Raw genomic sequence first — 18,632 nt, 5'->3', positions numbered from 1 at the left:
AATGATCTTTTTCAGTAGAGTTCACTTTTGAGCTTTCTTGGCTCCCCCTTTAGCCCCTCCTTTGCCTCCTTTCTCTCCTTTTCCCCCTTTGTCTCCCTTCTCTCCAGATTTTTTCCCTTTTCCTTCACCGTCTTCTTTCTTGGATGCTCCCTTTTCACCTTTTTCACCCTTCTTTTTTGATGCATCGTTTTCATCTCTCCTCCCTTCTTTGGCACCCTTGCCCTCTTTCTTGCCCTCCTTGGTCTTCTTCTCTCCTTTATCCCCATCCACTTTCCCAGAGACTGTTGTCACCTCCGCCTTTTCTTCTGCTTTCGCAGCTGCAGGAAAGCAAGAAAAATTCAAGGTTAAAGGCTTCATGGCAGCATCAGGTATCATCAGGGTCCCGCCTCTAACGATAATTGAAAAGGGGAATTTAATCCAACAGAATGCCAGGCTAAGTAGGTTGTATGTAATGAAGGCACATCCGTTTTTTTTATCTGTTCTAATAAGCACGGTCTATTTATTCTCTTAATGGGATTATTTGAAGTGCTTTCTGGATGAGAAATGGAGAACGGAGTTTACAGTTAGCTTTGTGTGCGTTGACAGAGACAGTGTTTTTCTCTCCCTCTATTCAAGAGGTGATACCCTGAGAATGTAAACAGCTAACAGAGGTAGTGAGGATGAAGATCTCATTAAAGTTACTGGATGTAGTTTGGGCAATGGGGCACTTAAGTAGCAAATAAATTGAAATGGGTGTTTAGAATAAAATATTTCTTGTGGACTTAGAGCCATAGTTTGACATTCTGGGAAATACACTTATTTGCGCTCCCACCAAGAGTTAGATGACAAGATTCTGTCTGGTAAACATAAAGCTACCTACCAGCAACTGTAAATCTCAATAATTAACAAATTGTAACTTTTATTTGTTTAATTCGTACAAAAACCATAGTGTAAAAACAACAAGTTGTGGTCATGTGAAGCAACCAGGAGAAAGTTCAGGAACTTCAGGAAGTTACTGCTCCCTTCGGTTTTGGATTTTGTTACCTTCCGACAGAGCCAGGTTCCCCCGTTTCCATTCTTGATACAAAGTTAAGCTAACCGGCTGCTGGCTGTAGCTTTATATTTACCAGACATATATTAGACTGTTATCAATTTTTTGCATCTAACTCTCAGCTAGAAAGCGAATAAGCATATTTCCCTAAATGTCAAACTATCGCCTTAAATTCTCACTTACTGTCCCCGCATCTTTTCTGAAGCAAATATCTTCAAACCTGCCCTAATAATGCCTAAGATTATACATGCAAAAATAATACCAAAATAGTTGCATTGGCTGCATGTGGAGATTTTACACCATTAAATGTTCAAAAGCTGTTAACCTTTAGATGCAGAGTAAACCCTGCAGCCTCTTGCTTTTATGTAATTCAAATTTATTATTTATTTATTATGCTTCATTTAAATTATTTAAATTAAGATTTCTTTTGTTTTGTTTTTTTTAAGGTAAACCAAAGTGAAAGGAAAATCAAAGGTTTCTTGTGTAATCTTTAGTTTTCAATAAAAAAAAAAAATCCTAAGAACATTTAAGCCCACAGCAGTTGTTTGCAGGCATCAGATTTCACAAAGGCCAAGAAACCAAATGAAAAACACACAACAAATGTCAGAAGTCGCCCGAGAGCAAAGTCCCCGGTCAGAGTAAACCTGAATTTATTTTGGTCCTGTGTGTTACTGTGTTGGGTGAATCCAGCTGTCTTAAAATAATCAACCGACCATCAGAGTGTGTGTGAATAGATTTCTTTGTGTTTTGACTGAATTCTGAAGCTGTCTACCGCTCTTATCCTAAAGCATTTTTCCTCCACTCAAACGCTCTTTACTCTCTCCTCTTTTTCTTCATGTTTCTTTTGATACCAGTCTGACCTGTTTGATGCATCAGTGAAACAGGTTAAAGCCACGATGGGTGATGGCTAAATGAGGCGCTGTAATTAAATGTTATGTGTCTCAGACTCAGACGTTGCTCCAACTTTGGTCAAACTTGGAGGGCTGGTGCCTTTTTGCCCCCGTGTCCCATAGTGTAATAATTAAAGGTTAACATTGCCTTCTACAAAAGGCCTTGACCCTCACACCATCAGTAAATGTCAAAAGTTCAGCGCAGATACAGCTGGTACAGTTTTTGATAAAACTTGAGGGCAAAGCGCATATCTGCATTGTTACATTTAAAAAAAAAAAAAATGGCAGTTCAGTCTCACTGAGGTGATACAATTTATGGTCAAAATTGTTAACGTAATCTCATAAGTGATGTTCTTGTTAGCCAGAAACCGTCTCACTGATATCAATAATACTGGCTGTTTTATTATAATTAAATTTGTATTTTCATCCTGAGGAAGAGAGCGGGACTTGTGACCGGACCAAATTCCTTTTCACAAGTCCATCACTCGTCAGCGCTGTGAACCTCAAACAACCTTTTTCCTCGCTGCCCATTCCGAGCTTTAGGGGACAGATGTGTGAGAAATGTGTTTGAGTTGTTACAATAGCTGACACAGTTTGGTGTCACTGAGAGAGCCTTCATTTGGCGCTACGTGACATTATGCACTTTGCACCATGGAAGAATGGGATCTGGTGAGAGTATGAGTGAGTGAGTAGTACAACTAAAGGTGACAAAAAGGAGGGACTTATTCACAACTCAGTCTTTTCAGTCCCTGTGCTTTATTGGATTCGTGTGAGTGCATGTGAGGGAGATGGAGAAAAAGGGATGATAGATAGAGACTAAGCTTTTGTTCCTTCCTTCTCTTTCTCACAATGTGTTTGCAATAGATATTGGCTGTGAAACTGGAAACTGCCTCCTTTTCTCTCATATTTTGTCCCAGATGCCTTTAACAGTTTGGCCTGTATGTGTACATGGAGGCTCAGAGAAAATCTTAATGGAGAATGTCAGATATCGTAATGGTGCCAAACTGTGTATCTTAAAAACAATAACTTTGGTCAGTTTACTGTACAAGCTCCAATTCATTGTCACAATATCTGCCTAGTTCCCTGAGTTTTACACAACACATACATTTTCTTTTTTTCTTGCGGTTTTTTTCTTCTGGTTTGATAAGCTTCTGTTATGTCTGAAAAATGTACACACCCATGAGATGAGAATGGGCATTTCTTGCTCCTTATTTGTAACATTTAATTAACTGCTAAATTATGAATCGTTGTTGTTTTTACTGATTGCTCTGGAAGAACATTTCCTGGGTGTACTGGTCCTTTGCATAATCAAGTCCTCATTTTAAAAAGAAACTTACAAAAGTTTTGTTTATTAATTTCATTTTATATTAAGATGTGTTCTTCTTTACATTCAGTGACACCGCATTCACTCGATATTCACTGTATGTGGTCATTTGGTTTGTCAGATTATTATTGCATATTTCATCTCGGTGTACCCCCAACATGACATAATCCCTGCAGAAAGGCAGCTTTTTGCATATTTGCTTACATTTATGTTGCCCTCCTCCTTAGTTAACCCAGAAGCAAACATTACACTATGGTTTGCTTGGAGTTCTTGGTTGAGAGCAGCTAATTCATGTGTCCATCCTCACTCCTTGTAACGGCTACAGTCAGTATACCTTCCCTTCAGCCCCTCTCCCAGCCACATGGTTGATTAGTTATAGAGTCACGAAAGAGGATTTACTCCGATGCATATTAGATCAACTCTCTGTGGTGACTCTAGAGATTGAAGAGATACAGATGCTCTCGCCACAGTAGGTTTATCACGTGATGTTCTTTCCGCCCACTAACGCAGATCTTATTTGACACAATTCTCATGCAAGAAAAACTTATTGACAGTCCAGTGCTTTTTCTTCCATAATTAATTTCACAAAAACCCATGACTGTATTTGTGCACATGAATGCATAATATATCACTGAGAGGAACAAGACGAGACAGATGTCAGTCCGTATCTATCACTGTTCTTAAACTGACAAAGCCGCTGCAAAAGCAGTGGAGATGCTTTGATACACACAAGGCAACACACCAAATTCCTGAGAGAAAGAAGAGAAGTAAGAGCAAGAACATTTAATCACTGAAGAGACCATTGCTGACATACATGATCATTTTTTATTAACAATAGTAGGAGATATTGTGAATGATTTTCTTAAGTCAAAGCTTATCTTAGTAAAGAAAACAGACAGGAAAAAGACCAACACAGAACAAAAACAGGCACGCTGCATGCATCACCATTTCCACTGATTACTATTTTCTTATTCTCACAAAAAGTACCAAAGTCATTTGCTCTTGACGTTTTCATGCAAAATGCATGAAGCAAAATATGTGCTTTTACATACATTAAAAAAATCTCGGCTTTGAGAAGGAATGGAGCCTCATCAAATACGAATTTATAATCTACAAATGTTCAGCTGCTCTAAATAAATCATATTTGGCAAAAGCAGCAAAATCTGTATTTTGTAGCCACAGTAAAAGTTTCATTTTCTACTGCATACAGTTGCTGCTGCAATGCACCTCCACTACAAGGCAAAATTTGGAAAGTTGAAATTGTGCTCGATTCCCTGGCTATAAATTTCAAAAGTGAAGTGGTAAGCAGCTGAATGAGAGATTTTAATTTCATTCCAACAGCATTTAAGGAAGACCAGATGGACTAAGTGCAGGATAGTTGGATATTAGATGCATGTGTCTGAGAGAAGATAAGATTAAAGAAAAGGAGAAAAAAAATCATCCTGTCTCTGGCAAACTGAGGGAGCTGGGGTGCTCCTCGCTGACCCTAACTACTGAGAGCTGGCTGTTGTTAGCACTTTGAGGTTGGACCTGCTCAGAGAGTGTCTGTACTGCAGAGGCCTCAGGCGTAGCTGGAAGAAAAGTAGGAAGAGAGAGAAGAGAAGAGAAGAGAAGAAAAGAGAAGAGAAGAGAGGAAATTTAGTATAACAGAGCATAAAACAGAGCAGAAGAATTTAACCAAGTGCGGCAAGTTTTGTGAGATGAAAAGAAGAAAATGTAAGAAATGAAAGAGCCCCTAGAAAAGACGTTGTGTTAAAACACAGCTGCCCTCACAGCCAAAATTATAAAGTTGGACTACAACAGTGGAGAGTCTTGTAAGATGCTGTAGATTTGAAAAGAACGTAATTTTAGTATTAAATACTCTTCTCTGCCTGTAGATAGAAACCGAAATCCCAACTGTAGCTCTCCATCCGCAGAGAGCACTTAATTCTCCTGCTTTTCGGATGTTTGCATAAAGCAATCACAGCCTAGTGTAAGGGGCATAATGTGCAGTTTGTTGATGTTACAAGACTTCAGAGTATGAAAGTTCAAACAGTTTTCAAACATTTATCTCCCATTTTCTCATTTGCAGCCACCAGCATTTGAAGTTGCCCTGTGCAGCTTCAAATGGGGGCACGAGAAAAGGCAAGCAGAGCAGTTCCAGGAAAGCAAAGTTGACATCAGAGTTGCACCTGCTGCTTGTTATTATTACCAATTCAATGTAGTAATATTGATACTTATATTAATAGGTATTAAAGAGGTACTTACATCCTGGGATCTCAGTCAGCTCATTCAGAGGTGGCACTGTCTCTAATGTGTTGGCATATTTCTTGGCGGCCTGACGTTGCGCGTGCCTTGCCTCTATTTCCTTTTTGGTTCTAGGGATTCGACATTTGAATATACAACACAGAGTGATGACTGAAAGAGAGAGGGACAGAACACAAGACACAATGAGTTTATTTGAATAGAACATGTTACTAATTGCAACATTTAATACACAATTAGTATGAATTTAAGCGTTTTAAAAGGGTCGAGATAGAGATAGTTTCAGGTTTTAGTTGCCCAATTTCTGACATACTTGTCTCCAAGATTCCTGCTTCCACCCCAATACAATGGTATAATGGAGGTTAATGAAACTTTTACAAAATCCAACAGCAACGCTTCTTTGTGGAAACAATGTTCACATTACTCTGCACAATCCACAGACATCACTGAGGACAGTATCTGTGAGAACGACTCTCTAAAGAAGAAATCATGCCAGTGGAGACTGTTGACGGAAAATTCTGTGGATTATCCAGAGCAACCACGACATTGTTTATGTTACTGATGATTTTTTTAGCCATGGAGCGGCATGGCAGTTATGGTCTGTCTCTCTGTTGGTGGACTAGTTGGTGGGTTGGTTGGTCCACCACTTTGGTCCATGCTGAAATATCTCAGCAACTATTGGATGAAGCGCCATTTTAGACTTTGGTGATCCCCGGACTTTTCATCTAGCATTTTTCTCAGCATCTGTTGGACTGATTGGTATAAAATTTCATACATGGTTCTAAGACGATGAATCTTTTATCAGCAAATACCTTTAAAACTGATGACATAGTGCATAATTTCAACTAATGACAAATGTACTGTGTTTAGTGCTAATTAGCAAACATTAGCATTCTAACACACTAAACTAAAATAATGAATATCTACAAAACATCAACATGTTAGCATTGTCATTCTGAGCAATGTTAGCGTGCTGATGTTAGCATTCAGCTCAAAGCACCGCTGTGCCCAAGTACAGATGCATCGTTTTTCAGTCTTTTGAGCTCCAAAGACCAAATTCTACACACCTCTGTTTTATCAAGGTGGAAGCAGAAAACACAGATATGCTTATATGAAAACTGTCTGCATGGCTAGATATCATAGAAGAATGTGTGAACATAGAAGTTTTTGTAATTTGGATGAAATTACCCTTTAAATAAAGACTAGACCAAAGATCAACTTGTCAGTTATGTAACAAGTCAGAGGTGTCTCAGGTTTACTGCATGAACAAAAGTGCACTGTGCACAATTTGTTAATTCAAATTTAGAAACAACATCTGCATTTTGAATAAAAATGTGTATTTTGTTTACTTTAATATTAGGTCCACTAACATACACATTAGGATGAATCACTTCCAGAAATAAAGAAGTAATCCCTGTCATAATTTTCTATTTCCTGACATAATATCAGTGCCATTACTACTAATCACATTGTTGTTGATAATGATACTGTGGGTGAATAATTGCACACACGGACGTCTATGGCCTGCAGTTTTCATTATAGCTGTCCATTTCAAGAATGGTTTGTGAAGACGGCGACAAAGTGATTTCATTAGATATACTGACCAACTGCCAAAACAAACACTGCAAAGATGCCAATGACCTGCCATAAACGCAGCCCCCAGAAAACAACAGTCTCTGAGGTCACAGGGTCCGGCTTCTTTGGGGGATCAGTGGGTAATAGCTGCGGAAAAACAGAGAAAACATTGATTGATTTTTTTAAGTATGTGCACACCATAAGTAAATAGTAAACAAGAGTAAACAAGATCTTAGAGGAACTCGAGCTTCGCATCATCTCAGAATCATGCTCAGTTTTCTGTGCGATACTTTGATCTTTAGGCAATGTAGTGTATCAGTAAAGTAACTGGTTTAAGATTTTTCATTCACCTCTTATTCTTCCTGACTTCTAGTGAAAATGAATTAATGATGAACTCTTTGAATCTAATACACAAACTGGTGACAAAATTAGAGGAAAAACCTGAATGAATGAGTGGAGAAACATAACAAATGCAGATGCTTCCACACAGGTCCACTGCATGGTACAGCTAAGTAATTGCTTAATGTATATATAAACATTCTGAGCAGGCCCAGTTGATTCTGATTTTGTATCAAGATTTCAAGAGGAAAAGATCTAAATGACTTTCAAAGAGGGTTAATTGTTGGGGCATGGATGGCAGGAGCTTCAGTCACAAAGACTCCTCGACTGTCTACTGTGTCACATGGCACAGTGACTTAAGTGACATCCGCATTTAGATCTAAGGGAAATACGTCAGTAAATAGGGTCAGAAATTATGGTTGACAGAGCACATTTGATGACAGGGATGCTCGAGCATTAGTGTGATTTGTAAGACAAAACAGAAGAGTAACTCTTTCTCAGGTGACTGAGAATGTCAATGCAGAATGTGATCAGACTGTGTCAGCAACAACAGTCAGTCGACAGTTACAGAGAGAGGGATATTATAGTAGGGTTGCAGTGCATAAACCCTTCATTACAAAGATACATTTGAGAGTTCAGTGGTGCAAAAACCACAGGCGCTGGTCTACAGAGATTTGGAAAAAAGTGATATGGTCAGATGAGTCATCCTTCACCATACTGTCAATATGTGGGTAAGTGCATGTGTGGCGTACACCAAGAGAACAATAAAGGCCTGATGCTTAACCCCTACAGTGAGTGTATCCGGTGGTTCTGTTGCACTGTTGGGGGGCATTTTGCTGGCATGGTTAGGGGCCACTCGTCCCCTCAGAGGAGGGGTCACTGCAAATCAATACAAAGATGTTGTGAGTGATCACCTTTATGCCCACATCGATCGGGCAAGAGGGTTCACTGAATTATTGATGAGTATGAAAATGATGTGAATCATATGCTATGACCTACACAGTCACTAGATCGAAACCAAATTGAAAACCATTGGGAGATTTTTGGTCAACGTGTTAGACAACGCTCTGCACCACCATCATCAAAACACCAATTGAGGGAATATCTTTTGGAAGAATGTTGTGCATCCCTCCATTAGAGTTCCAGAGAGAATCAATGTTTTGGTGGCCTGTGGCTGCCAAACATCTTACTAAGACACACATGCTGGTTTTTCCTTTAATTTGTCATCAATCTGTACATATAACATTTATACATTAACACATTTCAGATATGAAAGAAGCATTTGAAATCTTCAAAAGGGCAAAGATTCCCTAATTACCAGTTATGTCACATGGACAAAGTGGTCAATGGTCGTTTCAGTCTCCTCCCAGCGCAATTTATCAAAGCAGGCATCTAACATCACTATACAAACTCACTTTTCTGAACCCTGTAAGGGTCAATCCCATGATGCCCATGATGTCATACTCTGTCAACGTATTCATTTTATTCATTCATTTTCTATTTATTTAAATTCATGAAATTTGACTGAACTGACATACAGTTCGTGGCATACAGAAGTACCCCAAGACCAAACCATAAAGCTGACTTAGAAAGGAAAAGTTGTTTTTTTCAAGGCATAGGCGAAATGTTAGAAAACAAAAAGCCTAAGTGAAAAGATCTTTATCACTTCTTAAGCAGCTGCCAAGAAAAAAAACACCCACAAACCCTGTGTGTATGTGTGTCTCTGTCTCCACCTCAAACATCCCTTACTCAAAACCAACAAGTGATGACTTCTACACACCTGACCAGCATCAGACCACGCAGCCAGAGTATGCTGGTTTCCAGACTTTGCCTGAATTTGCTCTGAACTTTTACAATGCTCTTAGATGTCTTAATTCTCTGCTCCACAAAGTTCAGTTGGTAGTTTCCAAAAAAAAAAAAAAAACACCCTTGTCGCATTTCAAAACACCTATTTCCAGAGCTGGGGATTGAGGAACAGCAAGTATAAAAACTATGTATGCGTGTGTCTTTGTGTTAGATCAATGGCTTGGAACAGCCAGCAGAGCATCAATTCAATGATACAATCATTGGGAGGATTTCTGCCTGTCCACTGTATATCGATCACTTGATTGGATGATACTAGGTTGTTTTGGAAACTCTATACTTTAGTCCATAAGGCAACAAGCAATGGAACAGAAAATGGACATTTATTACATTTGGTGCCTTCATTGATAATACCATTAGTTGGTGAAATAGAAAAATGTTCTAAGAATATGCAGAGATGGTGATGTAGTAAACACCAAGAACTGAAGCTCTAAAGAAGACAAGACATGAAGAATAAGTAAGTGTGCTTTGGTAGGAATTAACTAAAATTCTCAAAAGGGCACACGTCAAATAGCAATTTGCAGGTTCATTTTGAGCGAAGAGGATCATTATAAAGGATAGAGACCACTGCATATAAAGTTTTCAACACAGTAAATGTAAGTATTGAATGAATCAAAAGATGTTACTTTAATCTTTAGTTTGTATGTCTTTTCTGGTTCGTGCAAGCACCAGGGCAAAATAACCAGCTGTTTTTGCTGCGTATTGGACCTGATACTCTTCAGCGAACCAACATGCTAAATGTGACACTACAAACTTTCTTCAGGGCCCCCGTACTGTTTGTCTGCCGTTGAGGATACGAGAGGGACTGTGAACTTGAACAAAGTAGCTGCAAAAAAAAAAAAAAAAAAAAGGCCTGTATGAATTCACGCCATGTGTTTGCAACTCCCACAGAAGGATTAGCCTGATGAGGATATTTAACACGGCTTTTAAATAATAACAGTTTTTTGCATCAAGAGTGATTATGTAATGCTAAGTCCTTGCCTCTGGAGGGGCATTTCATGTGGCAGGATTAATGGCTATAAGCCTCAAGATTTCTTTTGGTGGAACAAACAACACAAACTCAGAATCACAATGACCTTGAGTTACCTCATTTTAATCATTATCTACCACATTTATTACATATTTTTGTTTGTTAGATGGTTGGTTGGATTGTTTGTTACATATTCAGTGGCATATTCTTCAAGTAAGATCCTTTAGGGACAAATCAAATAAGATTAGTATAATTGAATGGAAGATTAACATCTAGAAAATAGAAAACTCAGCACTGGGATACAGGTTATTCCACACATGAACGACCAATTACCAAGAATTTACATAACTAATATCCTGTATAAAGAAAGGGTTTATACAAATATGCGCTATGCCTACAATATTTAGATTCTACTTCCTGATGTTTGAAGCCAAGCTTTTAAAAGTTCTACCTGAAGTTAATCAGCCATATGCATCACACATAAAGGTAAAACCAAGTAATCACTGCCCATCATCCGCCCATGCTGAGACCATATATCTGACCTACACTATTAAAAGTATGAACATCACATTTATTTAGTGAGCATCATCTGTCACCAACTCGAGCTTCACACGTACGAGCAGCGGGAGGGAGGCTGTTTCCAGAAGTTCCTTATACTTTCTCTGACCTTCTATAATACGCTCAGGTGTTTGTTTTTTGAAGTGCAAAGTTCAGTGGATGTCAATGTCATGTCAGAACAGGGTTATAATTGCAAAAATATTAATAAATATAAACACAATCTATTATCTGTTGCCTCCTTATCACTGTATACAGGAACATGATCCATTGGATTACTAAAAATCCAAGTTTTTAAGACATATTGCCCTTAATCCATAAACATCATGAAGTTTATTGGAATGACAAGGCTGGTTTGTTCTTATCGTTTGCCTCTGATGTCCATAACATAGAACCACAAGTAATATTTATAATGTACTGTAAATCGTTCTAATTCCAACACTAAAAAGTAATGTTTTGTCAGTGATATTAATTTGATATTTTGTCCTTTCAATCATGTTTCCACAATTTACTAAGTAAATTGCTTATTTTTCAGAGGCATAATTATCGTATTACCTTGTTTTTGAGAAAAAATAATGGATTTCAGTTGCCACTTTTAGAGTCTGATCATAATAGTCATAGTCTGTGCAATGTAACCCTCTTCTCTTCAGCCCAAAAGCACAAAAACAACTTGTCTGTACCAGGACTCATCTTATTCATCCTCCTGTTTGCTCCCATTTAAACACGTGTAGCTCGGCTGTTCATGTAGGACCATATAATGTATCAGGTTTCAGTCACGTCTCTTGTGGTAAGGCACATAAAGCAACAACGCTGGCGACAAAACAATAAACATGAATGCCATTAAGCTACGTTTAAAACGGCAAAGCACCTGCACCCATCTCAGAGAAACCCTCAGCATATTCCTGAGAGGAACCAGTGGAAGACGCAGTGATGTATCAGGCTCTTACCTCAGGATCCGGGATCTGGGAGAACACGGAAGACAAGCATTGAGACAGCAGCACTGCTCCCCAGCCCCGCAGTAGAAGCTGAGGTGGACATTGAGGCTGATCCCCAACCATTCTCTGCCCCTCTTCCTCCCTGCAGCCACCCTGCCCCCTCTCTCCCTCTTCCTCTGCGTCTTCCTCTCTTCTGCTTTCTCTCTGTCTGCCTGACTGCCTGTACTGACGCCGTATACAGGATGGGACCACAATGGCCCAGGGTGATTAATGGTGACTATGGTGCTGACAGCTTCCTCCGATCCACAGTTGTCTGCTGCTCTTCTCTATCATTTGCCTCTCTAACACAACAGTGCAGGAACCCAAAGACACAACGGGGGTCACCACTGCAGCCAGCTGAAAACTGCTCCACTAGAAATTAATTAATAGGCCTGGTTTGGTTTACAGCCAGCTCATCTTGCTGAGAACAGGCAGTTCCCACAGTGTAGTGAAGCAAATGGCTGTGCAGTTGTCTGCTGCTCTTCTCTATCATTTGCCTCTCTAACACAACAGTGCAGGAACCCAAAGACACAACGGGGGTCACCACTGCAGCCAGCTGAAAACTGCTCCACTAGAACGGAGGGAGCCAAACCTGCCGTTAGGGTACATTAATTAATTAATAGGCCTGGTTTGGTTTACAGCCAGCTCATCTTGCTGAGAACAGGCAGTTCCCACAGTGTGGGGGGATGGGCAGAACAGTTAACCATGAGGTTGGCCTGCGCAGGACAGTGAAGCAAATGGCTGTGAGCGTTATCATCTTTATTGCCTCAGAATCTGGAGTGTAGAAAATTTGTACAGCCTTGTACTTTCAGCGTGGCAAAATAAGAAGAGCAATGGTGCAGTGGAATCCGTTTTCAATATGCTCGTGCCTAAAGACAAAACAAAAAGTTGGAGTCAAATTGTTTTGGGTGCGGTCATTTGTGCTCAACCGAGAAGTGAAATTAACGTAATTCAATTTAATGTGTCTGCCCTTAATCCATATGATCTCTTTCTATTGTGTTTCCAGTGATGGGAAAATGATTCTTTAACTGAAAGAAGCCACAACACATTGGAAAAAGTACTGAATTGAAAGTAACAGTACTCGTACATATGTATGTGAAAATAAGGAAACACAACCACCAAAATATCCTCAAATATGAAAAAGAAGAGTACAACTTTAAAAAATGGTACCTTTCAGTTTGTTGAATTGTAAAAATGTAATTTAATGTCACACTGGGTCTGGGTTATGCAGCCATGTGGTTTAAACTATAGCAACACTTCATTTTCTATGTGCTTATTTCATATTTTGCATGTGAAATCTTAATCTGTAAACCATCCAGTACTGCAGCTATCAGATACAAAAGTACAGGAGAAATAATGACAGTGTTATTTCAATCCTCAAAGTTCTACATAATCCAAATACCACAGGAAACACTTGAGTGAGGTACCAATACCACAAAATTGTCGGTGGGGCTTTTTTGGCCACCTGGGGGCAGTACAAACAAGCTGTCAAAACAACACTGACATATTATCAACTTGATACATAAGTCCACTGTCAAAAAAGCTGCCTATATACACATTCAGCAGCAACATTAGTGTTCATTTGGAGTTGTGTTTCTGGAAACCTTGCAAAAGTGAGCCCAATATTCACTCTCCTTTCAGCTGTGCTTTTGTCTCCAGCATACCAAAGCATTCAGACCCCTTCACTTTTTTCACATTGGGTTATGTTGTAGCCTTAGCCTCATCAATCTACACTCAATACACCATAATGACAAAGCAAAAACAGAATTTTAGAAATTTTTGCAAATTGAATAAAAAGGAAAAACTGAAATATCAAATTGATTTAAGCTTTCAAATTCTGTGGTATGACACTTGAAATTTAGCTCAGGTCCCATTTCTCTTGATTACCTTTAAGATGTTTCTATGCCTTGATTGGTAAATTCAATTGAATAGACAGGATTTGGAAAGGCACACGCCTGTCTATTTACGTTCTCGCAGCTCTCCATGCATATCAGAGCAAAGACCAAGCCATGAGGGCGAAGGAACTGCCTGCAGAGCCCAGAAGCAGGTTTGTGTCTGGGGAAGGCTATAAAAACAATTTTTGCTGCGTCGAAGGTTCCCAAGAGCACAGTGGCCTCCATAATTCTGCAATGGAGCAAGTTTGGAACAACCATCACTGCAGCACTCCACCGATCCGGGCTTCATGGCAGAGTGACTAGACGGAAGCCTGTCCTTAGTGAAAGACGCATGAAAGCACCTAAAGGACTGTCAGACTGTATGGAACAAGATTCTCTGGTCTCATGAAATCCAAATTGAACAAGTACCAAAGAGCAAAGAGACATCTTAATGAAAACCTGATCCAGAGTCTCAGAGGATATGCAGAGAGGAATGGCAGATAATCTACAAATCCAGGTGTGCAAAGCTTGTCACATCAAACCCAAGAAGACTCAAGGTAATCGCTGCTAAAGGTGCTTCACTAAGTACTGAGTAAAGGGTTTGAATGCTTATGTCAATGTGATATTTCAGTTTTTCCTTTTTAAAAAATTTGCAAAATTTCTAAAATTCAGTTTTTGCTTTGTCATTATGGGGTAATGAGCTTGATGAGGGAAAAAATGACTTTAAACGATTTTAGCATAAGGTTACAACGTAACAAAATTTGAAAAAAGTGATGGGGTCTGAATACTTTCTGAATTCACTATGTGTGGTTCATTAGCTGGTAAATGCTCTACTATGTTCACAATATTGTTGCTTACTTTGATGTTTGGTGTGGGTGGATAGGGTACAGTCGGTTATTAGCATTTTCCCTGAAAACAGCTTTCCTGCTTAACCAGAGCCTAGAAGTAGTGTGGCATATAACCCCCCGTAAAATGGTGAATCGTTATTTTTACATGCTCTTTTCTGTATGGAATAAACAAATGAGATATAACGTGTTAGTTAGTGAGCTTTAAAATGCTGGTAGGCAAATTTTGTTACCTTTGGACAGAGCCAGGCCTTCTGTTTTAACCCTTTACCTGTTGTGGTGCTAAGCTAAGCTAAGCTAACCACATGCTGGCAGTAGCCTCGTTTTTAACTGACAGATAAGGCACGAGAGTGGTATCAATCCTCTCATCTAACTCGCAACCAGAAAGCAAATAAGTGTATTTCCCAAAATGTTGAACTATCCTGTGATATAGAAATGCTGATTAGAGCAGTTTTAAGTTAAATTGTACTTGGGTATACTTTGTTACACTAGATGTTTTCTGTTTTTTTTACCAATTTGCATTTTCCTTGCTAACAGAATATACTGCCAGCATGGCTCTTAGGATCAGTTATCCAATCTCATCTTATCTGTTGCTATTGTGAACATATTTAATTTTTATGCCTACTGCTATAACAGCCAGACATGACCCTTACTTTACAGATTACCTAGGAAGGATTTCATTTAAATGACTGTAAAGAGACTTACAGAAGCATACAGCAGAGAGAGATGCTTTACACAATGATTCAAGTTTCATCCTCATATCTCAGGGCAGGTCTAAAAGGTCCTTTAATATGAAATGCCATTAGTCAAAGTGGATTCTTTTTCATCACAGTTCCATTTACTCAGCCTTTTCCTGGTCCTGGGTAAGTCTGTGATTATGAGTGATGAAATATCTTTTCTTTGAAGATTTTCTTTTATTCCGCAAATTACACCAGGTAACACCCATTTATCACCATAGAAACTGGAACATACTTACTTACATAAATTATGTAGCACACTTGAATCTGTTATCCCTGATGATGTTTAATGGGAAATTTATGCTAGCAGCGTGCAGCCCAATCCTGCGGGGTGTTGGTGACATTGAGAACCCCTGTCCTCAGCCTTAGTCAGTAATAACTTCCATTGATTGGCTTTTGTCAGAGGTGTTGAATGCAATCACCATACCAGTGCTACATGAACTACATCACGTCCAACTGGTAGCATACAAAAGAGCCTGCTATGTGGTCTACTCTAGTATGATTGCACAAAGCTTCAGTTTTATTTTTTGATTTTTTTGTTTTTTTTAGTTTTTCTTCATTAAATCTCTTTGTCAATCTAGTGACATTTCAAAGCCAGCTTCTGAAAAATCTGTTAAATTCTGCTCCTGTCTAGCTTGGATTTCTATTTTCTGTTACAATGTTTTGTTAACAATGCAACAAATTGGGGTGTCAGGAAGCAACATTTGGAAATAAAAATGTTTTTTCTTGTCATTTTATTTGTAACCAGAGTAGGTTTGGTGACATTAAGTAGCTACTTCAACGATTATTATCAGATGTCTGTTTTTACAAAGGTCAATGATGCACCGGCTTATCTAACTGGAATATTTTAGTTGTGAAGCACCTGGTGAACCCAGTCCACCATTCAGTTGTTTGAGTGCGTTCACCACCTTGTTGAATATACCATCATTGTCATTGTAACTCCGCACTTGTGATTCATCCCTCGATCACAGAATGCAAAAAATGAGAAAAAAAAAACTCCCTAACTACAGGGCTCACATGGACATGTTGTCTAGAATTTGTTGCACGGTGGGCTTAGCTCCTTGTAATTCTGTAAAAGTGCCATTTTATTCTTTTTGCGACAAAGTCACAATCACTGGTGATATACTGGTGTTAGAGATGTGATTTGAATCTGTGATACTTGGTTTTCTGAAGACTTTCTCACGTATGAATACCTGTACTTCTAGTTTACCAAGGCAAAAGTACCAAGGCTACAACGGGAAATGTACAGCACATACTATTACCTAATTATTTCTAAAGATCTATGGGTGTTTTTACAAGAAATAACAAAATGCAGTCCATTTTTTACCAAAATGGTGCTAAGGTGCGGAGTTGAACAAACTACAGTGAGCATTTTTTGTGAAATATGAATGTTACCATTTGAAGCATGTAAACATATATCTTTTCACATTTGTATTTGATAGATGCACTCATTTTTCTTTCTACTACTTTGAGGTGTTGTATAAGAATGATTGAATACAGAGCGTCAATAGGCCTCCTCCATTATGACAAAGTCTGACTGTTTGACATATTCACCCTATGGCTGCCTGCTGGGCTAGATTCTTTGTGATAGAAGAAACCTGTTTGGAGCCATTAAAACCTGGTTTCAGGATGCAGAGGACAAGTAAGGTGGTAGAGCCTCCACTTAGACCCTGGAAATGTGAGGTATATTTTTCAAATATGTCTTTGTTTAACCAAATTACTGATTACCTTTAGTGTGAGGAACCAGTTACATTATAAGTAGAGGCAGAAATGACTACCAGCTTGTTCAGGATGCAGCAGCTGACAGAAATAATCAAAACATACGTACACTTTTGAATTGATTAGTATGCGAAAATGCAACTCATTTAGAATTATCTGGAAAATATCTTGTAATATCTGAACATTTGGCTTTTCCCTTATTGGGTCTTATAATAAAAAGCTACAGCATATCAACGTCTGCAGATACAATGTGAATCCATTCAGCATTAATGGTGGATGTGATTGTTGTCAAAACAAAGCTTCACACATTTATTTTCATAAAGCATGCACAGATCGCATTTTTCTGAGCAACAAGCAGCCTCCTGGGCCGTCGTGTCGTCTCAGCTGGCATGTCATCCTCTTTTGTCTCACCCAATTATTTTGTTTCTTTCTCCTGTGAACTATCAGATAAAGGTAAAACTACAAAAATCAACCGCCTGCAATCCGTGGCGCTCATGCACACAGCTCCAGAAAGCAGTAGATCCCACTGGCAGTGATCATATTCTTGAGCAAAAGGTCAACGCCATTGCGTCAGCGTGTGTTAAGGGACTTGTTTAACAGCTTTATTCATTAAGGCGTTTGCCCTGATGTTACTGCTCCTCCTGCCTTGCAGTTGCAGTCAGCACCAGAGCCTTTATGTGTCAAGTGGCCGAATCATTAAGGATATCTGCACCAGTGATGATGGACACACATGACATGGCTAGTGATTCAAACTTCCATCTCCAGTACATTTTCTTCTCATTTTGGCTATAAATAAAAAAGATATGTCTACATGTACACACTGTGTGTCATTCCTCTCTGACATTGATTGTTTTTGAGGTGTTTGGGGGGTGAGGGTGGGGCACATGTCGGGCACAGACTGCGTAATTGTCAAAAGATAGCAGTTTCCTAAGCATGGCTGTCACCATTTCAGAGTCGGTTTATTTCAGTGTCCGTTTGCTCTTTGTGCCTTTGCACTGTTGTCCTACAAAGTCTTTCAGTACCAAAATACAGCTGCAGTTATGTCACCGCCAAGATATATTCCTGAATTTTTGCTCCATATATTTAACAATACATTTTTATATCTGCTTGTCTGATTTAAATTTACAATACTGTCTCTACAAGGACATACCTAATGTACCATTATTGTATTATATTTCTATTTACTCTTTTATTAACTCCAGAGGCAAAGAGATCACTTTTCTTTACAGTCTATTGATTTAATCACAATTGGGCTATCACAATGGCAATTAAAATGCACTATATAGAATAGATACTGCACAGAAATTAATTTTAAAAGTAGATTAAGCATACTGCATATTGTCATTTTTGGTTTTAGATTGCATCATAGTCACTGACTGCCAGAAAGACACATTAAAAGTTGATTCATGAGTCAATATACAGTACATGATTAACCATACTGCCATCTAGCGATGCCACCTATTTTTAAACTGAAAACTGCTGAAATAAACAAAATTACTAAAAAAAGAACATACAGTATTGACACGGTACCTCACTGCATCAGAATATTATTCTATTGAGAAACTGCAAGTAAACCAAAGTTTGAAAATTAGCTAACATAACTGCAAAAGCTTGAAATAAAAGGGCAAGAGGCACAGATCAAAACGGAAAATTGATCTGCTGACAGAACTTTTCTTGTCAACACATCACACCA

General features: G+C 38.8%; 1 protein-coding gene across 1 annotated transcript; it reads right to left on the bottom strand.

Moving 5' to 3' along the window:
- Positions 1–21: 21 nt before the first annotated feature.
- tmie (transmembrane inner ear) lies at positions 22–11,848 on the bottom strand. Its single transcript, XM_040144531.1, has 4 exons — positions 11,738–11,848; positions 7,093–7,210; positions 5,492–5,641; positions 22–317 (listed from the first exon to the last, which is right to left on the bottom strand). Exons 1-4 carry the CDS (start codon positions 11,846–11,848, stop codon positions 22–24), a joined length of 675 nt encoding a protein of 224 aa, XP_040000465.1.
- Between the last annotated feature and the right edge of the window lie 6,784 nt (positions 11,849–18,632).

The sequence above is a fragment of the Xiphias gladius genome, chromosome 14 (genome assembly GCF_016859285.1).
Source record: "Xiphias gladius isolate SHS-SW01 ecotype Sanya breed wild chromosome 14, ASM1685928v1, whole genome shotgun sequence".
Lineage (NCBI taxonomy): Eukaryota > Metazoa > Chordata > Actinopteri > Istiophoriformes > Xiphiidae > Xiphias > Xiphias gladius.
Note: the sequence above shows the minus strand (reverse complement) of the source record. Positions and strands in the feature narration are given on the sequence as shown.

What these genes read in the sequence shown, in the direction of transcription:
- tmie (XM_040144531.1), bottom strand. Translation starts at nt 11,848, where the DNA reads ATGGTTGGGGATCAGCCTCAATGTCCACCTCAGCTTCTACTGCGGGGC. An exon ending in AGTGTTTGTTTTGGCAGTTG is followed by an intron (nt 5,642 to 7,092) that starts GTCAGTATATCT and finishes TCTCTCTTTCAG; the next exon opens with TCATCACTCTGTGTTGTATA. An exon ending in GCTGACTGAGATCCCAGGAT is followed by an intron (nt 318 to 5,491) that starts GTAAGTACCTCT and finishes GCTTTCCTGCAG; the next exon opens with CTGCGAAAGCAGAAGAAAAG.